The sequence below is a fragment of the Apus apus genome, chromosome 28 (assembly GCF_020740795.1).
Source record: "Apus apus isolate bApuApu2 chromosome 28, bApuApu2.pri.cur, whole genome shotgun sequence".
NCBI classification, from domain to species: domain Eukaryota; kingdom Metazoa; phylum Chordata; class Aves; order Apodiformes; family Apodidae; genus Apus; species Apus apus.
In genome coordinates, this window is record NC_067309.1 from 70,333 (window position 1) to 90,409 (window position 20,077).

Below are 20,077 nucleotides of genomic sequence, written 5' to 3' on the forward strand. Positions count from 1 at the left end.
TGTGCCGAGCGGCCCCATGGACTCAGCGGTGCTTGCGCAGGAGGAGCTCTCGAGTCCGCGGCAGCGTTAACTAATCATTAATTAGAACGCGGCAGAGCCAAAGTCTGCCCGGAGTCACTCAGCCATCGCGTTCCCCGTCCCGGTGCCGAGGATGTGGCTGTACCTGGCGGCGGTGCTGGCGGGGCTGTTCCTGCTACGGCGCTGGCACCGGGAGCGGCAGACGGTGCCGAAGCTCTCGGAGAAGTACGTGCTGATCACGGGCTGCGACAGCGGCTTCGGGAACCTGCTGGCCCGGCAGCTGGACGCGCGGGGGCTGCGGGTGCTGGCCGCCTGCCTGACCCAGCCGGGGGCCGCGCGGCTGCAGGCGGCCACCTCCCCGCGGCTGCAGACCGTCCTGCTGGACGTCACCTCCAGCCACAGCATCGCTGCCGCCACCGCCTGGGTCCGGGAGCGTGTGGGCGACCGAGGTAGGACGGGGTGGGCGACCTCATCGCCGTCCGCAGCACCACCCGTGCCAGCCCTCCTGCCACCCTGCCCAATGGTGTCGGCACAGCCGGTGCTGGCGCGGGCTGTGGACGGGAGCAGCCCTGGTGACCCCATCTCCTCTTCCCAGGGCTTTGGGGGCTGGTGAACAATGCGGGAATCGCCATCCCCACTGCCCCCAACGAGTGGCTGACCAAGGATGACTTCGTCAAGGTGCTGGATGTCAACCTGGTCGGTCTCATCGAGGTGACAGTGAGCCTCCTGCCCCTGGTGCAGCAAGCCCGGGGCCGGGTGGTCAATGTGGCCAGCGTGATGGGCCGGATCTCCTTTTTTGGCGGGGGTTACTGCATCTCCAAGTATGGCGTGGAGGCCTTCTCCGACAGTCTCCGGTAAGTTCAGCATGGCAGACACTGCTCCCCATTTCCCAGTTTGTTTTTTCTGGGCTTTGTTGAGCAGAGCCTTCGTCTGTCCACCCCTCCCTTGTGCAGCTCCACTGAGCACTGGCAGTTGGTTGTAGCCACTGCTGAGGGGTGAGCAGTGGGGCTGTGGGGAGGCTTCCCACACTGGGACACCTTGTGCCTGACCTCTGGGACTTGGGTCCCGCAGGAGCGATCCCCTGCCCGGGGGCCCGCGCCTGCTCTGGCAGCCTCTGCTCTGCTTTCAGCCAAGAGACAGCTCAGGGCAAGCGAACGGAAAGTGCTTGGCAGAGCTTTGGTTTCATTCCCTGCCTGGTGGTTTCTCAGAGGCAGGGAGGCTGTGGCCACGCTGGCTGGCACCAGCTTCCCCTGCACAGGCCTCCCTGCCTGAACCTCGACCCCGTGTCGGGTCCTGCAGGCAATGTCCCTGCAGTCCCGAGCTTTGCTCTGTCCCAGTCCCACCCAGACTCTGCAGATGTTTGCTCACCCGATCCTTGGACACATGCAGGGCTGGTGCGGGTCCTGTGGGGCTGGTCTGGTTTCCCCCTGTACTTCTGACACGAGGCTGCCGGGCACCCTGTGCGTGACCTGGTGCTGGGGACACACGCAGGTGCTGCTTCTGTGTCCCATGGGCTCAATCCCTTCCAGGATTGAGATGCGCCACTTCGGGGTGAAGGTCTGCATAATCGAGCCAGGGTACTTCAAGACAGAGATCACCAGTGCTGAGAGACTGGAGAAGAATTTTCTGGCCATTTGGAATAAGCTCCCAGAGGAAACCAGAGCAAGTTACGGGGAGAGTTACCTGAAGGAGTGTAAGTGTCACACATGCAGGTTAAGCAATGCTGCTTCTCTCCTGACTCAAGGCACATACCCAGGGCCATGAGGTGTCCCACTGCCCCATCACCCCCTGAGCTGTTCAGCTGTGTTCAGCTCAAGGGTGTGAGCCTAGCAGCCTGACTGGCGCTTCCTGCCTCTGCAGTTTTGGTGTCTCTAAGGAAGATGCAGAGCAGATGCAACTCCAACCTGCGGCTGGTGACAGACTGCATGGAGCACGCACTGACCAGCCGCTTCCCACGCACCCGTTACTCGGCAGGCTGGGACGCCAAGCTGCTCTACCTGCCCCTCAGCTACCTGCCCTCGGCTTTCGTGGACATTGTGCTCGGCTGGTCCTACCCCAAACCTGCCCAGAGGGCCTGAGGCAGGGCTGCAGGGTGGGCAGCTGGCAGCAGCACTGGCTGGGACCAGTGTCACCTGATGCTGTGCCAATGGGTTCTCAAATTCCTACCTCCATGTAGGTCTCTGCCCGCTGTCCTCTGCTAGCAGATGGGTTTGCTTCTGAATAAAGACAACTCCTTGTTCCCACCTGGCAGAGCTTGGTTTCAGCTGCGTCTGGGGCTGTGGCAGTGAGGGGGTGCTGTGCTGTGCCATGCAACACTGTGCTGTGCTGCTGCAGCTCCCGAGGTGTTGGGCCATTCTCTTGCTCCATGCAGGATCCAGCCCACATGGGCTGTGAGAACTTTGCTCACCTGGGCCAGTGTTCCAGGAGTTAAAACGGAATAAAACCCCGACTTGCACAAACCTGGGCAGATTTCCCAGGCAGGGGATGAAGCCGCTGTCCCCACCGGAGCAGAGCCAGGCGAGCGCAGAGGAGAGCCCTGGGGCTGTGCTGCCAACCATGCCTGCAGAGCTCAGCCAAATCCAGCGTGTGGGGCAGCTGGACCCACGCTGCCAACAGAAACAGCCACTACAGGCTGGAGCAGAGCTCCAGGCACACGGATCTGTAGTCGAGATGCAAAACTTTCTGCAGGTGCTGCTGCAATCCTGCCCACCTCCTCCCAGTGTCCGGTTGGGGCTGCTCTTCTGCTCCAGAGCTCTGTAAAGCGCAGGACCCCAGGCACGCCGAGAGCTGCCCCGAGGATGTGGCTGTACCTGGCGGCGGTGCTGGCGGGGCTGTTCCTGCTGCGGCGCTGGCACCGGGAGCCGCAGACGGCGCCGAAGGTCTCGGAGAAGTACGTGCTGATCACGGGCTGCACCGTGTTGTGCTGATTGGGCTGCAGGACAGAACGGGCTCAGCTACTGCCCGGCCTGGCTGACCGATGCTGCCTTTGGTCTCTTCCTGCCCATCCCGGCCCAGGGGACAGCAGCGCTGCCCTGAGGACACCACTGGGCTGCGGCTGCGGCCACAGCGCCACGGGGCACCCCCTGTTAACCTGCTCAGTAAAGCTGGTGCAAAGTGAGGGGCTGCCCATGGTGCGCCCCGGCCCCCGCCAGCCTGTCTCCAGGCACATCCCACTCCCACCAGCAAAACACGCGACTGAGAGACCCTCGGGCTGCGACAGAGCTCGGAGGGATGAGGAGCCACAGCAGGGTGGGAGGCAGCACGTATGGCCCTCGTGCAAGCGTTGCAGCTTGCTGAGCCATTTCCCAGCCAAGAAAGTTTTCCTAAACAGTTAATTTGGCTTAGTAAACCTGTTAGACATCCCCAGCAGACCCCACACATCACATTCCAGGCCCACGTGTCCCCAAGGGGCTGGGCTGCTGCTCCCTGAGCTGCTGGAGGTGACACTGCAGCCTCAGCGGCACCTGCCCGGGGACTCCTGTGCCCACATCCCTCTGGCAGCATCCCGGGATGGGCAGGAGAGCAGCAGGTTCTGGTGCTGCCTGCAGCCCACCTCACTCTGGGTCTGTTTTTGCTCCCTCAGTGGTGCTGAGCTGGCAGAGGGACCCGGTGCCTGTATTTCACCCCAGAGCAAAGCACTGGCAGGTGGAGGAGGGAACTGCCAGGCCCAAGGGGGGCATCATCAGCCTTTCCTCTTCTCTGTCTGTCCATCCCCTGATCTGCTGGGCTCCACAGGACCTGCTCAGATTGAAGTGTCCACCTTCCAGAGAGGAAATGTCCTTTTCCCACTTACCTCCAAACAAAAGGGAGACTCAGCCTCTCAGGGTGGCTGGGGGCTCCTGGGTACACATTTCAGTGCTGAGAGCTTCTGGGTGCCCCAAACATTGGGGCAGGGATGGAGGGAAGGGACTGAGCCACCTGCCCTGCTCCCCATGGCTTGGGAATGCTCCCAGCTCCCCTGGCAGTCCCCAACAGCAAAGGTTTGCAGCACCCAGGCCATTCTCGATCCAAGAGTTCAGTGTGGAAATTTCCTAACCTGTTCCATGGAAACCAAACAACATTCCTGTGCCCCCTCCCAGCCCTTTGGGCAGCAGAGTGGCCTGTCAACCCCCCCTGGCCCCATCCCATGGCCGAGCCGAAACGTGCCCTGTTGCAAGCACGAAGCTGCCAAATTCTTGTTTGCAGCTGGGGCCGGGTACCTGCGCACGGGGTCACCAGGACTGTTGTTGTCAGACCCGACTTATCAGTGCCCTCGCGCTTCCCTGCTCTGGCCGTGCCTTCCTTCCGAGCTGATTGTTGATCACAAAGTCTTGTCTGCACTTGAAAAGGAGATTTCCTGCAATTGTTTTGCAGGACTTGCAGCTTGATGCAAAATTTTCTGCCTATCAGCCCCCTCCCCAGCGCCAGGGCAAGGCTCAAGCCCCCTCCCTTCCCCTGCAAAACTGCTAGGCAATCACAGCTCGATGATTAATTGCTGCCTGGCCAGAGGTGTTTCTGTGGCAATAGCCATCTGCCACCAACCCCTGTGACAGCTCGGAGCAACGGGCAGCGCTGACCTGGCAGAGACCTTTGGCTTTCAGCCCTTTTCCCCCCAAAGGTAGCCTTGAGCTGGTGCCGGCACTGCTGGGCATCAGGGAGTCAGTGGCACATTCGCCTGAGCCCACCTCAGCCCCAGGGCAGGACCTGGCTCAGCTGGACCCATCCCAGAAGACATATTTGCCCCTCCTGTCTGCAGCTGCAGGGGGATGGGACAGGGCTCAGCCCCCAAGACCGGTGGGGCTGCAGGCGCAGGGTCCCACAGTGGTGCTGGTGGAGGGGGCTGCTAGGGGAGCATTGGGAACCCCCACTCCAAACCCAGGCTCCCGCATGGACACCTGCCCGAGGACTCCCTGCGCCCATCCCCAGCCCTGCGGCAAAATCAAATGGGAGCCAAGCCCCAGTCAAATATCCCCTGCACTGGGCTGTCTCAGGATGTCGGACCACGATGGTCATTTCCTGCCGGGAAGCAGCCAACAAGTCCACCCCAAGATCCGCGCCGCCGAGGCAGCTCTGCCAGAGGCGCCTGAGCCGCCGAGCTGAGAGGATCCCTGCGCCCCCCGAGCAGACCCTCGCCCAGCCCTCGGCTCTGCTACCGGTGAGCCAGCGCTGGTCCCGCCACCCGCGCCCCTCTGTCCCCTCTCTCACCCACTTCGGTACCTGCAGCTTGGAGAGGGCGGGAGGTCGATGAGCCTCAGGGACAGGGGGTCCAGCCTCGTGGGCTCCCCCTCCTCTCCTCCATGGTTTGGGGAGTGGGCAGGTGAGGGCTGTCTGCCGCAGGTGCTCTTGCGGGGGATGAAGGCCTGGCTGTGGCTCCAAGAGCTGTGGAAATACCCGGCGACACGGCACGCGGCTCTGGCTTTCCCGGGGAAACAGCTGGTCTTGCTGGCTCTTCCAGTGGCATGAGGCTGGACCAGGTCTGTGGAATCCTTGCCGTGCGGATGCAGCTGTGCTGGGATCAGAGCTCTCACACTTGGGGCAATAAAAGGATGTTAAGGTCAACTGCATTTCCCTTAAGTTTATAATTTTGTCACCTACTTGGAAGTGCCGATGGCTCCAGCGCTGCAGCGGCACGGCAGGCAGAGCGGGGGTGGCCGGCTGGGCTGGGGAGGTGACCACACACTCAGGGCTCGTGTGGGGGACAGGGGAGCTCGGCTGTATTTCCAGGCTGTTCTGCTCAGTGCAGCCACTGAGCCACAGCTCAGTGATTTCACTCTCCTTGCAGCTAAGAGGATGGCTGAGACGACCACCGCAACCCCTGAGACACACATGCTCCTGAATGAGTACAGGGACTACCACAACTGGTCCGAGCTGTTCCAACTCCTGAACTACACCTACACCTTCTGTGAGTTCAGCCTGGATGAGAACGTCAAGCGAGTGATCCTCTTCATCCTTTACCTGGCAATCTTCGTGGTAGGCTTGGTGGAGAACCTACTTGTCATCTGGGTCAACTGGCAGACACGGGGCAACAGGAGCTTGGTCAACCTCTACATCATCAACATGGCCGTTGCCGACCTCGGAGTGCTGCTCTCGCTACCCATCTGGATGCTGGAGGTGATGCTGGATTACACCTGGCTCTGGGGCAGCTTCCTCTGCCGCTTCACACACTACTTCTACTTTGCCAACATGTATGCCAGCATCTTCTTCCTCACCTGCCTGAGCGTGGATCGCTATGTGTCCCTGACCAGCTCCTCCCTCTTCTGGCGCAAGCACCAGCACCGCACACGCCGCATCATCTGTGCCTGCATCTGGGTCTTGGCAGCAGCGATCTCATTCCTGGAGGTTGCTCACATTCAGCTGGTCGACACTGGAGAGCCCATGTGCATCTTTGTGGCCCCCTTCGAGACTTATGACGAGTGGGCGTTGGCAGTCAGCTTGGCCACCACCGCCATTGGGTTCCTCATCCCTTTCCCCATCATCACCGTTTTCAATGTCCTGACAGCCAGGTTCATCAAGTGCACCAAGCCGGAGAGCAGGAAGCACTGTCAGCTCATCTATGCCTACATCGTGGTGTTCCTCATCAGCTGGCTGCCCTTCCACATCATGCTTACACTGCTCATCCTCGACAGCAACCACATCATCCTCCACTGCACCTTCGCCCACTTCCTCTACTTTTTCTACGACATCATAGACTGCTTCACCCTGCTCCACTGCGTGATTAACCCAATCCTCTACAACTTCCTGAGCAAAAATTTCCGCAGCAAACTCATCTCTGCTGTGGTTAAGTACATCCCTAAAGACCAAGGCACCCAGAGGGGTGCAGACAATTCCTCCTCCACCACGCAGCACTCTATAGTCATCACAAAGGACAATAACCCTCCCAATTAAGGGAGATCAGACTCTCCCACTCATCACTGGCAAGAGGTTGGCAGGAGCAGCTCTCTGAGGTCAGGAAGATCATTTTCCCTGGTGATAAGCAGACACTTTGCTTTTAAACAGCTCCTTGCTGGCCCTCCCTGTTCTCTGAAGCCAGGGGCAGAGTGAAAAGTGAACTGCAGTGGTGTGGGGAGCTACAGACAGCTTGCTTCTGATGTGCTGCTCTCGCACATCTATTTAACCTGAGAAAGAATACAAGAAAGAGATATTTCCTGTTTTCCAAAAGAAACACTCGCCATAAGAAAGCGTGTGACTCCTTCTGCTTGGAAGCCTGACATAAACTCAGCCCCTGGACCCAACCCCCTCTCTCCCCAAGCTGCAGGTCTGGGGCACACAATCTTTTCCTGTCACATTTCTCTGCAGCCCATGACCTCCCTGCACACCTCCCTGGACCCACCCCTGCAGAGGTGTTCGGTGAACGCCATCCGTGATGCCATTCTGACTAGGACAGAGGGAATTCATCCCTTGGCCACATGACCCACTCCTCCCCGTGCTCAGCAAAAAGCCACAAGCCTGATTTTACAGACATGAAGGCAATGCATCCCTGAGGGGCTGAGCCCAACAGACCCGAGTGGTGATGAGGGGAGGAACAACTTGAGAGCAGCAACTCACTGAGAGCCATTTTACCAACCCAGAAGTATATCAGTGAAACTGGGTTAAACTGGACAGGGCTGCTTCCAAACGCGACTGGCAGCAGCAGATGTGGGGTTCCCAGTTTGTATTTTTGTGTTTGCAGCTAGACACCCACCCCAGTCTTCTCTAGAGCATCTCTTCACAGGTCTCTGTGCTGCTCCAGCAGCCTTGACAAGCACTCCCTTGCAATCAAAGTTGCACTGAAGCATTCCTCTGAGAACGCAAACGCCTGCAGAAACTCTCGGCGCTGGAGCAGGACTGGGAATTTGGTTGCCCAAGGAACTGGAGCATCCGGAGAAAGTTCATCCCTGCCTGGATTCTGCTCAGTCATGTGCTGTGGGTCAAGCCCTCAGCACGGGAAGGTGAAAGAGTAACAGTTGCTGGGAGTCCATAAATCTACCAAAGGCCTTGAGCTGCTCAAGAAACACATATTTTAAAAAGCAAAGCAAAGCAAATCTGGGGACAGGATGCTGGCAGCACAGAGTGGTGGGGGAGCAGGATGTCCCAGCTGTGGAGGAGTCCAGGACCGGGGTGAACTGGGACACGGGGTCACCAGGGTGGGGCTGGGAACATGCTGCTGTGTCCTGAGATGGGTAAACAAGGAACACTTCTGGGCTCCTTGTGCACAGAGATGTTCCCCCTGACTGCCAGGGGACACCAGTGTTGGGAGAAAAAGCCAAATTTGCCACTTACATAGTAGTTTGTTCTGCAGCTGATGACGAAGCCAGTCTCATGTCCTTCAGGATCTCTGCACTGACATGGGACCTCATCACCTCCCTCCTGGGCACAATGTGCAGTGAACCCAAGCAGCCCCAACCTGGCCAGTGAAGGCGAAAGCAGCTTCACACTGACATGACCCACAGCTCTGCTCCCAAGTCTTCCTGTAAAAATCTGCCATTGTCAACGAAGACGTGGAAGATAAGCGCATAGGAACAAGACACTTGAGGTGTGACATAACCACGACAGGAAGATATTAAATTTCAAGTTACTTAAACATGTAAATCTTGGTATCTGACCTATTAAACTTGTGTTTTTTTAACTTTCCTAATGCTTCTGCATCTTTGTCCACAGATCTCAGGGAGAATAGCCTCAAATAAACCCTCATTCACCCCACACAATGACCTGGGCTGGAAGCCCAGCACACCCTTTATCCGGTCCCTCAGTCTCCCTTTAACACCTTCACCAGCTCTTGGGGTAACTGGCCTGGCTACAGGCTCCTTCACTGGCTGTAGACCCCTGGACCACCCTCCCAGCACTAACCTCCAGTGCCTGTGGTTGGTCACAGGCTGGTGACAGGGGTAAGTCCTGACTCTCCAGGGAAGCTCTGCCTGAGCAGCTCCAGCAGTGAGAGGGGGCAGCCCTGGCAGGGCTTCAGGGGCAGGTTCCAGCCCTGAGGGGAGTTTTGCTGCTGGAGAAAAGCAAGTCCTGGACAGACAAAAGTGACAATCTGCACAGTGAAAGGAACAAGTTTTACAAAGAAGTGAGGAACAAGAGGTCAACATTTTCCATTTTATTATTCTAAATAAAAAACACACTTTGTGCTGAACAATGGAGTATAAAAGAACCCGATGTACAACGATTTTAGACATCTACTATTTGGGGGGAAGTTTACAAAATATACAAAACTTTACAGCAAATAGATAGTAAACACTTAAATATCAGGAGGTCAGTACCTACTATTAACTTAACAAAAAAGGTTAGACAGCAATTCAACTCTTTTCTTTCTTCTGCTTCATCATTCTGATGAGACCTGGATCCTTTGAGAAAGGGGAGAACAAAACTGAACTTTGTGATTTCACAGCCGGGGTCAGAGTGGTCTCGAGGCGCTGCCGTTGGGAGGGGGGTTGTCAGGACTTCCATGAAGTGCCGTGATCTGGCTGCTCTCCTGACGCCACCGGCACCGCCCGTGGGGAAGTGATTCCCCTCCGCACCCCGCGGGTCCCGGCGCACTTTGCAAACATGAGTTGAACCTCACAGCCACCCCGGGAGAGGTAGGTAAGTGTTGTCCCCACACCAAGGGAGGGAAAGGGAGGCCAGGAGGCGAGTGAGGAATGGAGCCAGGAGCTGGGATCCCACCCAGCTCCCCCGGCACCGCTTGGCCCAGCCCTGGCACACGCTCGGCTCTGGCTGTCACCGGTGCCTCCACTGTGACACAGCCAGGCCAGAGCAACGGCTCCTCTGCAGGGACTCAGGATGAGCCCCATGGCTCCACCTGCATGGCTTTCAGCAGGAACCCTGGAGCTGCCAGCCAGGCTGGCCAGACTCTGGAATACCCAGGCTGCTGAGAGGACTGGGACAACAGAGCCCTGACACTGGCCACTGGCCCAGAGAGGCCCAAGATGCTGCTGGGAGGGGAGTGCAGGTCTCTGACCCCTGTTGCGAAAACCCCTCCGAGCAGCAGCAGTGCGGGAGCTCTGCAGGTCCAGATCCACCCCTGCATCCCCTCCACAATCAGGACTCGCTGCTGATCTCAGGATGTTCCACATGGGAATAATTTGTTATAACACAGGAAAGAATCCAAGAGAGAAATGCCAGGGACCAAGCACTGACCCCGTCCTCACACCCAAACCTCTAGCAGGAAACAGGGCGGGCTTTTGCCTTCCCAACCCTGGGTCCAGAAGGGTGGACTTGCCTTGCCCGTTACCGTTTCAGTGTAAAAGCTTCACTTTTTGGTTTATGTGCACAAAAGGCTTTTGCTTCACAGCTTAGTGAGATATGGGGCTGCAGACACTTCTGTGGGGCAGCACCCCAACTCACCCAAAAGCTGATCCCAGCTCCTGGGACATTTTAGAAGGGTCTTGAGGCTGCAAGGACTAGGCTCTTCCAAGACTCACCTACTCCCACATCCTTCATAGCTCCAGAGCAGAGCAGGTCACATCCATTCCCATCCACCAGCCCATCTTGCCACCACCACGACAAGGAAAGGAACCATGTAACTTGGGGAGTGCAGAGGAGTCCCCAGCAAAGCACCATTCCCCTGAGCGCCTTCTCAAAACGAGATTTTTAAACTTATCAGGCTGAACGTGGCTCTTCAAAGCAGCTGGACACCATCACCTGCACCCTGGCAACCAAACAGCACCATGAGAGCAAAGTGTGGACACCAGAGCTCTGGCAGCAGACGCAGCACAGGCCAGCCAGCCCAGGATCAGCATTGGTGCCCCTCCTCCTCTGGAAATGGGCTCCAGGCACTGAAACCAGCACAAATTCAGATGAACGCTCCCCAGGGCCAAGTCACTTGGCCCTAAACCCAACCAATATTACACAATATTAGGAAAAGGACACAAAATCCCAACAGCCTCAGTCTCTTCCTCCTCCCTGCAACAGGGATGACCCCACCAGGTTGAGGAACTGGTATAGGAGAGGACGGAGGTTGCCACTTCCCTGGGATGTGCTCACCATGCCTGGCAGGTACGAGCAGCAACCTTCGCCGCACTCCCGGGAGGTAGGTAGGTGCCACAAGTGCCACCACCCTCATTTTACAGACGAGGAAACTGAGGCAAAGAGGTGAAGTGACTTGCCCAAGGCCACACTGGCGCAGGGGAGCAACCCCCAGGAATTCCCATTTCACCAACCACGCATCCCACCCGCACCACTCCTCTGCCATGGGCTGTCCCTTCCAGAAGAGGGGAAAGCGGGATGAGTTTATGGGGTTTGCAAATCATGAGTTTTGTTTCCTAACAGCATTATCTTTTCAGAAGCACAGGAGCCAATTCACAACTGTGGCTTGAAAGCCCCAAGCACTTCCTGTTTGTGAGGTAGAACGAGTTACCCAAGGGCAGCCACAATCATGCTGCGGCATCCAAAATATTTGTTCCTCTCCACCTCGGCCCCACAGCAGGATAACATGGGAAAAAAACAATCCACACCCTTCCCAGTGTAAACACTGACCTCGCCAGCACAGCCAGAAGACCCCCCGTCCCGAGGAGCCCCCATCCTGCACCTGATGTCCCAGGGAGGCTGAGCCGAGGCTCTCAGTGGTCAGACTGCTGCCGCTCCTGGCGCCTGTCGAGGGTACAGCACCATTCCAGACAGGATGAACGAACAGATATGGCACGAACAACATCCTGCAACACACGTTCATCACGAGACACGGCTGGGATGCAGTGATCCGCGGTAGCGGCCACAGGAGGGGACTGACCCTTCAGCAGAGAGAGGAGTCCTTCATAAAGTACCTTACGGGAGTTAAGGCAATGGCTTCATCACCTCTGGTCTGCAGGGATCCGCGCAGCTGCAGCACCGCTGCTCTCTGGCATCCAGCACTTCCAGTCCTGGGATGCACCACATGGACATAGCACCACACGCACCACTCCATCAGCAGAGGAGCCGAGGAGATGCCAGCACGCTCCTGGTGTGCCTGTGTCATCACCTCTCCCAGTAGCAGTTGGCCCCATGACACATTCCCTGCTTGCTCCAGTCCAGTGACTCCTCCAGGGATCCCTCTGCTCACCTGCCCTGCTGCTCTGGCTCCTGGCAGCAGCGCTGTCCCTCCGCCACCTCTGGGACACCAGGAAGGAATGAGTGGCACATCCCTGTCCCAGCAGCACTGGGCACCCCCCGTGCCTCCGCCCAGACCTCTCCTGACGGGTGTGCTGCTCCTCTACCCTCCAAGGGAACAGCCTCAGGGCTGACTCTGTGACATTGCTCATCTCCTCGCAGTAGCAGCAGAACCCAGTGATGCCCAGAACAAATCCTTTTTTTCCTTTTTCCTTCCTTTTTTTTGTTTTTGTTTTTTTTTCTCTTCGAGTCCAGCATCATCCTGCTCTAGCTCTGTCCCTCTCTACTGAGGTCAGGTGTGAAAAATCTTAGCAGCATCAGTTTGTGGGCAAGCTCAAACTGAGGGTTAGCCTAGTCAAGTGGGCTAAAAGGTTAAAATAAAATAAAAATCTAGATTGAAAACCTAGTGAGAAATGCTAAAAACACAAAACTAGATGTCCTCTAACAGGACCAGAGGTAAGTAAACACAACAGACTTCTCAGAAACAGTGATGTAGCTTACGTGCTGTTAACTTGTACAATGCCACCAATCTACAAAGCCCTAATAAGGCCAAAAAAAATAATAAAAAAATAGAAAAGGAGGATTGCCTCCATGATGCCTGACCATTAAATAAAATAAACGACGTTCTTTCCACAGCTTCTGTAGTTAGTTTTTGCTCCTTTGCTGGCCCTGCCTCACCCCATCAGCTGTCTGTGTTCTTCTCCGCATCTTTGGAATGGATGATGTACATGAAAGTCTGCTCGATGGTGAAGTCCGGGGGCAGGCTGCCCTTGTGCACCCCGATGTGCTTGCTCATCAGGTTGAGCGTGGAGCTGTAGTGCCCACAGACGGTGCAGCGGTACATGAGGGCTCCCGAGTGCGTCCGCAGGTGGCACTTGATGGTGGAGCGGCCGCGGAAGAACTTGTGGCACACCTTGCACTGGTAGGGCTTCTCCCCGGTGTGGATCCGCCGGTGGTAGTTGAACTCGCTGGTGTGGGCAAACCTCTTCCCACAGACCTTGCAGCTGTACTTGCTGTTGCCCGGCTGGGTTTGCAGCCCCAGGTCTTCACTCAGGAACTCCTCTGGCACCTTTCTCTTCGGCAGGCCCTGCGGATGGAGCCGGTCTCCAAAGCTGGGTCGGATGTCCAGGCTGCCCCCACACTTGTGCTGGCTGACGTGGTAACGATAGGCTGCTTCTAGCTTGAAGCTCTGGCCACAGAAGTGGCAGCGGAAAAGAGCCTCCTCCACATTCTGGTGAACGGCCAAGTGCTTCTCCAGGAGGTGTCGATCCACAAAGCTGTTGGCACAAACAGAGCAGGAGAAGACCGAGATGCCCAGGTGGGAGAGGGTGTGCCACATCAGGCTGCAGATGCTGAGGTGCCTCTGGTCACACACAGAACACATCTGGCTCTTCAAGTTCACATGGTCCAGGATGTGGCTGCGGATGGTGTGGAAATCCTTGGCCAGTGGCTTCCCGCAGGCAGCACAGGCCAGCTCGGAGCCAGGCCCCCCCCCAAGGACTGTGACCTTCCCGGGCAGGGGGTCACTGGGGTGGACGATGATGTTGTTGTCAAAGACCCCTTCCCGCCGGTGGAGGGTCAGCTGCCACTGCGTGAAGAACTTGGTCTCACACATGTCACAGGAGAAAAGAAAGATGCCAATGTGGGACAGAACATGAGTGACCCGGGAGTTCCGGTCCTGGAAGTGGGTTTCACAGACCTTGCAATTCCCGGTGAGCAGATCCACGTGATCCCTAGCATGCTGGCGGATCAGCTGGATGTTGGGCTCCAGGACTTTCTTGCACACCTGGCAGGGCATGGCCTTGCTATCCCGGCTGTCGTTCTCGAAGGCCAGCTCCTCCTCACTGTCATCACTCAGCTCAATAACCTCCTCTGATGGGCCCAGCTCCTCACTGGCATCTTCAAAATGCAGCTCATCCTCACCCAGATCCTCCAGCTGAAGTTCATCCATCTGCCCAAAGCCTTGCTCTTTGGAGTGGTCACTGTTACTGGGACAGGAATTGCTCCCTGTGGAGACATCCAGGGAAGGATCAGGGGTAAAGAAGCCAGCCTTGCCATAGTCACCATTGCTCTGGACCTTGTACTGCTGGCAGGAGCTGGTGCTGGTTTGAACCACGATGTTCACACCACCCAGGCTGGGCTGGGTGGCCATGCCCGTGGCAGGAGCAAACTGCCCTTGATCCAGCTCCTGCTCTGCCTTGGGAGGCTGCTGTGGGTGCACCAGGGGAAGAGCCTGGCTGGCTTCATTCACCGCATTCCTGTCGTCCTCTTTGTAGGTGCCTGACACCTCCCCGTGCAGGAGGTAATTCCGTTCGGGGCCAAAGTGCTCCCCACCACTCCGGACCTCACCCAAAGAATGGCTCTGCTCTGAGGAGGTGCTGCTCAGAGGACCTGACCGGCCTTTGCTGGTGGCCAGGGAGGGCTGCTTGGTGATGGCTGAGTTCTCCAGGTCGGGGAAGGTGGAGTGACAGGCCTGCAGCAGGTCTTCCATCCCCAGCCGCTCTGCCACCTCATAGATGACACCCACATTGATGAGGTCTGTGAAGAGCTCCGAGGTGTACACGAAGCTGAGGATCTTCTCAAAGTTGGCTGGTGTGATGAAATCCACGACGTAGGTCCTGGCAGTGTCCAGCCCTGTGTTCAGAAAGAGGTTCTGGAAGTACCCGGCAGCGCAGGCCAGAACAGCCTTGTGTGCAGCAAAGGAGCGGGAGCCCACCAGGATGGTGACGTCGCACATGGTCTCAGAGAGCCTGCACTTGTTGAGCTCCTTCAGCAGGTTGTTGGGGTGATTGGTGCTATGCAACTTGATCCTCATGCCCATCTTAGCAGCTGCTTACGAGTCCCTCTCCTGGTCAGCTGCTTTTTCACGCATTCATCAGCTGCGTGAGCAGAAGGTGCTTGGCATGCAGGAACTGGCAGGGCAAGGGGCTCTAGAGGGAGGGAAATACAAAAAATGTTAATACCAAGAGACACCACTGTAGTTATACCTCAAATTTTCCACCTCCCTGACAAACAACAGAGAGGCAGCAACACAGCTGCTTCGATGGAGATTGACTCAAATCACGTAACTTGGAAGACGCACAAAGGAAAAAGGAACAGACAAGATAAAACCATTTACTCTGCCAGTGACAGCTTGAAGCTCCCGCTTCTGGGGGGCAAGGACCCAGGCCCCTCTGCCTTGCAGCTCTGCTCAGTTCTGAAGCTGAGCCCCAGCTGTGGCTGTGGCACACACATCCCCCCTTTCCGAGCCACTGGATGCTGCTCCTGCCTGAGGGCAGAGATCCAGGTTCCATGTACTGCTCCATCTCCTCCAGCCACCACCACTTCCCACCTGCACTTCAGATTTCTCCCCTACCCACACAGGTACTGTCTGGTTCCAGTTGGGATCTCATTCCGGATTCTCCCTGGCATGCCAGCTTCTCTGGTTCCCCTGGGATCTCCCTGCAGACCAGGGTCTGCAGCACATTCCAGTGCTCTCTGCAGCACTTTGCGCAGCATTGCCTGGCTGCCACTAGACACCTGTCCCACCACACTGGCAATTCCCACCTGAGCTTGTTCTTCCAGCCTGTCCCCCTGCTTTGTCACCCTGTCCTACTCACAGGCTCTCAGGCTGCCCAGGGACTCAATAAACTCACACAATGAGCTCAGTCCCTAATTCCTGGCCGTTTTCTCCCCGTCACACAGAACAACCACCCCAAAGGCCCGTAAGAGAGAGCAGGAGTTTGCAGGAGGGAAGGGCTGGGCTGGCTCCTGCCCCGGGACGCCGGGGGAAGGAGACAGGGATGGAGACAGCGATGGTTCCTGCCTCAGAAGGCAGCAGTGGGAAGGTGAGGATGAGGATGGCCAGGGAAGGCTCTGGCGGGGAAACGTTCCACAGGCCAGAAAACACCTAGCGGGGGGCAATTCCTGCAGGTGGGGATCCCTGCGGGGGTGGCCGGGGGCAGTAGGGAAAAGAGACCGGAGGGCGCTGGGGGGGACGCGAGAGGGGGCAGCGGGAAGCCGCGGGGGCAAGAGGGGCCCCGGAGGGGGGCAGGAGGGGCTCCCTCCCTGCGAGGAGGGGGCGGGAAACCCCGGAACTGCCCCAGGAGGAAAAGGAGCAAAGGGGGGCAGAGGGGCAGGGACCCCGCGGGCTGGAGGAGCCACGCGGGACAGCGGGGGGCTGTGGAAACCCACGGCGGGACAATGAGGGGCCCGCGGTGAGGGCAGCTCCGGGGGAGTGGGGGGGGGCGGGGCGGAGGGTCCCCCGAGAGGCAGCGGGAGGCCCCGGGGAGCTCCGCGGGAGGCCCGCGGCGGGGGGAGGCGCGGGGCCCGGCGCGGGGCCCCCGGTGCCGGGCGCAGGGCCCGCGGGGGCAGGCAGAGGCCGGCAGGGCTCCTTACCCGCCCGGCGCCCCGCACCATCCCGGCTCGGCTCACACAAAGGCGCCGACCCGCCCCCCGCCCCGGCCCCGCCGGAGCCGCCGCCGCCGCTTCCGCCCGCCCGCGCGGCGGGATCACAGCGCCCCCTGGCGGCCCGGAGGACACCGGGGGGACCCGGGCACAGACACCGGTATCACCGGGAGCAGACGGGGAGCAGGGGCCGGTCACTGTTGCCCAAGAGCAGACGGTCCCCAACCCCGCGCCCCCCACAGACCTCTCCCCCCGGACCCGTCCCCACGGTCCCCTTCCCCCAGACCCTCCCCGCGGGCTGTCCCGGGCGGCGCAGCCAAGGCACAGAGAGGTCGGTGCGCGTGTCCCGCCCAGCTCGGGGGGATGTTTACAGGTACGTCTGGAGGTTCGTGTACAGGTGCCCACACGGGACCGGAGCCACTCGTGGGGGTCGGTGCAGGGCGCGTGCCCTGGCGGGTCCCGGGACGACTCCGCGGTCCGTGGGCGGCGGCGCTGCCGGGATGGCCCCGCTGCCGGTTCTGCCGCCGCAGCGCAGCTCCCGGGAACGTGGGTCGCGCCCGGGACACGGCCCGGGCCGGCCCTCGGGGATGGGGGTCGCGGGGCGCGCCCCGACCAGTCCCCGTCCCCCCCCGCCGCTCAGACCGCCCGTTGCGCGTCCGCAAGTGTACCCGGGGAGCAGCGGGGGGACGGGTCGCCGCTTCCCCGCCCCGCCGCCCTCTTCCCCATGAGCCCCACGAAGAAGTCGTGCATGTCCCCTGCGGAGAGACCCGCCGTCAGCGCCGCGGGGCCCGGCACCGGGCCCGGCACCGGGGCCGGGCGGGACTTACGCTTCTGCGGAGCGGCGGGCGCGGAGGCACCTGGAAGAGACCCCGGAGGGTGAGCGGCGCCAGTGAGGCGGGGGCCGGACCTGGACCCCCCACAGCCCCCTCGGCTCTTACCGGCGTCCTCCTCCTCCAGTAGCCGCAGGAGGGCGGCGTAGGCGGCCCCGGGGCTGCTGCGGGCTCTGCGGGGCAGCGGCTCCGGGATGGGCATCCCCTGCGGGAAACGAAGCGGGTGAGAGGGTCGGGAGCGTCCGGGGGGTCCTGAGGACCCAGGGTCCGCGCACCGCGACCCCCCCGGCGGCGCCCCGACGGCCCTACCTGTGCGGGGGGCGCGGGGTCGGGCGGGGCGGAGGGGCGGCGGGCGAGGGCGAGCGGCAGCGCCAGGACGAGCAGCGCGGCCAGCGCCCGGTGGCTCCTCATCCTCGGGGGGGGCCTGGGGGCGGCGGTCAGCGGCGGAGCTGTGGGGGTCCGGGGCCGTCCCGAGCCAACCCACTTTGCGGGGCAGCCCGGGACGAGCCCGAGACCGGGCGGAGCGCTGGGGAGGGAAAGCAACGGCACGGGAACCAGGGGGGAGCTGGCGGCAAAGCTGAACCCCTGCCCGTGTGCGCGGCCCGAGGAACGGCGCCGCTTCCGGGGGCAGGAAGAGGGTGGGCCCCATTAAATCCCCCACCTGTGCTAGTTACTGGCGGGCAGCACCCTGCCAGCTTCCTGGGGAGGGGGCTGCAGCGCAGGCTGCCCTACGGGGGGCGGCGGGGAGCATGTTAAGCGAGACGCATCGCGGGGTTGCGAGGGGTATTGGGCGACACGGCTCCATCGCAAACCCGGAGGTCTCATGCCACCAGTTGTGCCCGTGGTCACAGACCAGCCCCCCTGTGCAAGCACCCACAAGAGCCTGAGCGCGGACACACGGTCTCACGGACAGGGGTTCAGACGTCTGAGAGCACACACACGTCCCCTGACGCACACCCAGGTACACACACAGATGCCAGACCCAGACGTGCAAGATCCACAGACCCCCCACACCTCCCAGATCTCCCTGAATTCAAGTGGCATCTTCGCTCCATCTCTGCCAGGCCGTGCCCACCCCAGCGACTTCACTGACTTCCCCCCCCCTTCTGCCTTCTCCCAGCCCGAACCAGGTGAGGACAGGAGGCAGCTGCCCCCCAGGAAGCCCCTAGGGCCGGGTGTCATGGGGGCACAGACCTGCTGAGCCCTCAGGAGTGGAGCAGGGGGCTGAGGGTCCCTCGCTGCTGGTGGCTGTGGCACGGTGGGCAGCGGGTGCAGGCTGTGCCGACAGCTCTGTCAGTGAAGTGCTGGGGTGCTGGCTGCTGTGGCAGTTAAATAAGGGGCTCTGCCCATGGCACAGCGTGGGTGGGCAAGAGGAGAGCCGCCAATGGGGGCCTTGGGGGGGGTGGCACCCTCACCCTGCAGCTTCACGCCCACGCAGGCACTGTGTCACCAACAGGCACCCATTACACACGCAGTCACACCACCACACAAGTGCACCCACGCAGGCACACCAGCCTCCCCACTGTGCTCCGTGGTAGGGGGCCAGCACACAGGTGCCATGCCCATGCAGCCCCTGGCCTCTCCTCACAAGCAGGCATGGGGAGATGTACACACCCAAGCACGACGCAGCTGTCGGCACATGTGGGGACACACACGGTGGCAGCAGTCCTGTCTGCCATGATGGCACAGCCATCAACGGTTCTCAGTAGCTGGGGGAGGTCTCGTGCCACAGTGGGATCTGCTGGGCTCCCACCAGACACACGGTGCACACACACGTGTTCATCTGCACTCACATACAGTGACTCAGCCGCACACACTCTCTGTACCTCACACCTTGCCTGTGTACCCCATCCCTGCTCTGGGCTCCCAGCCTGTCTGTGGGGAGCCCTCCTGGCCACGATGGGCCCTGGCAGCCCCAAATCCAGCCCCACGGGGCTGCCTTTCCCCAGAGCATTCTGTGATCCAAAACGGGGCCACCAGCACCAGTCCCCTTCCTGGGGACATGGGATTGGTCCTGCATCCCAACCCCCCTTGCCCAGTTGCCTCCATGCCCTTGCCTTGGCCAGCACTGGGGTTGTGCAGGGATGGGGAGGAAAGGCGGGGGGAGCGGAGGGGTGCGAGGGATGGAAGAAGACACAGGCCAAGAAGCGTGAGCTGCCGCGTTCAGCCTGAGCAACAGGCAGCCGTGCCAGCCTGGCAGCAGCTCACGTGGCAGCGCAGCCCGGGGCTGGGCAGCATCTGCAGCGCTGGGGATGGTAATTAAATCGGAGCCTGGCCAGAGATGGCCTAACTAATTAATAACACCTACTTGTGTGGTGCCAAGTGTGATGCAGCTGTGAAGAGCCGCGGGGCCGGCGGCTGCATCGGGCTTGTTTATGGTGTTTGCCCCTCGCCGTGAAGGTCTCTGTGCTGGGATGTGACACAGCCCATGGTGGGGACAGGGGAGGCCTCAGGGCTGGGGCACATCCCCCCGTCAAGTCCCATGTGCATGCGTGCACAGACATACACACACACACGTGTGTCCCCCCATGCATGCGCTGCCCAAGCGCCCTGGCATGTGTGCCCACACGTGCTCCCCCATGCACGACAAACCGTGTCGATGCTCTGGGGCCCACCTGGGACCTGGTGCCAATGCTGACGTGATGAGGAGTTGTCAGCTCCCGCAGGTGACATGTGAGGACAGGAAAAAAACCCTCTCGTTCAGAGCTTGATGAACTCAGGAGAGAAAAGGCAGCCCAGGGAGGAGAGGGGGGGCTGCTGAAGGAGCTGTGTAGGTACCCTGGCTCTTGGGGGCTGCAGAACAG

General features: G+C 59.9%; 4 protein-coding genes across 11 annotated transcripts; 2 read left to right on the forward strand and 2 right to left on the reverse strand.

Annotated features, from left to right (window-relative positions):
• Positions 1-16: 16 nt before the first annotated feature.
• LOC127395068 (retinol dehydrogenase 16-like) lies at positions 17-2,261 on the forward strand. The gene is made up of 4 exons (XM_051641498.1): positions 17-467; positions 614-872; positions 1,548-1,711; positions 1,879-2,261. Exons 1-4 carry the CDS (start codon positions 152-154, stop codon positions 2,094-2,096), a joined length of 957 nt encoding a protein of 318 aa, XP_051497458.1. The 5' UTR covers positions 17-151; the 3' UTR covers positions 2,097-2,261.
• Positions 2,262-5,071: 2,810 nt separating this feature from the next.
• On the forward strand, positions 5,072-8,607 carry GPR182 (G protein-coupled receptor 182). Of its 2 annotated transcripts, none has more exons than XM_051641521.1 (2): positions 5,072-5,152; positions 5,780-8,607. In XM_051641521.1, the coding sequence occupies exon 2, from the start codon at positions 5,788-5,790 to the stop codon at positions 6,880-6,882; it is 1,095 nt and encodes a 364-aa protein (XP_051497481.1). In that variant the 5' UTR covers positions 5,072-5,152; positions 5,780-5,787; the 3' UTR covers positions 6,883-8,607. The 2 variants fall into 2 exon arrangements, with proteins under 2 accessions (XP_051497481.1, XP_051497480.1); XM_051641520.1 differs by lacking the exon at positions 5,072-5,152 and adding an exon at positions 5,166-5,314.
• Positions 8,608-9,058: 451 nt separating this feature from the next.
• On the reverse strand, positions 9,059-16,475 carry ZBTB39 (zinc finger and BTB domain containing 39). 3 transcript variants are annotated; one of them, XR_007891719.1, is made up of 2 exons: positions 11,736-15,241; positions 9,059-11,627 (listed from the first exon to the last, which is right to left on the reverse strand). XR_007891719.1 is itself a non-coding variant. In XM_051641504.1 (2 exons), the coding sequence occupies exon 2, from the start codon at positions 14,876-14,878 to the stop codon at positions 12,740-12,742; it is 2,139 nt and encodes a 712-aa protein (XP_051497464.1). In that variant the 5' UTR covers positions 14,879-14,987; positions 16,435-16,475; the 3' UTR covers positions 9,059-12,739. The 3 variants fall into 3 exon arrangements, 1 of the variants encoding a protein (XP_051497464.1); XR_007891720.1 differs by having other exon boundaries at positions 9,059-10,624; positions 11,452-15,241; XM_051641504.1 differs by adding an exon at positions 16,435-16,475 and having other exon boundaries at positions 9,059-14,987.
• A 302-nt stretch (positions 16,476-16,777) lies between these two features.
• On the reverse strand, positions 16,778-17,897 carry TAC3 (tachykinin precursor 3). Of its 5 annotated transcripts, XM_051641509.1 has the most exons (4): positions 17,583-17,897; positions 17,382-17,478; positions 17,271-17,300; positions 16,778-17,198 (listed from the first exon to the last, which is right to left on the reverse strand). In XM_051641509.1, the coding sequence occupies exons 1-4, from the start codon at positions 17,682-17,684 to the stop codon at positions 17,080-17,082; spliced, it is 348 nt and encodes a 115-aa protein (XP_051497469.1). In that variant the 5' UTR covers positions 17,685-17,897; the 3' UTR covers positions 16,778-17,079. The 5 variants fall into 5 exon arrangements, with proteins under 5 accessions (XP_051497469.1, XP_051497467.1, XP_051497468.1 ...); XM_051641507.1 differs by having other exon boundaries at positions 16,778-17,300; XM_051641508.1 differs by lacking the exon at positions 17,271-17,300 and having other exon boundaries at positions 17,301-17,478.
• Between the last annotated feature and the right edge of the window lie 2,180 nt (positions 17,898-20,077).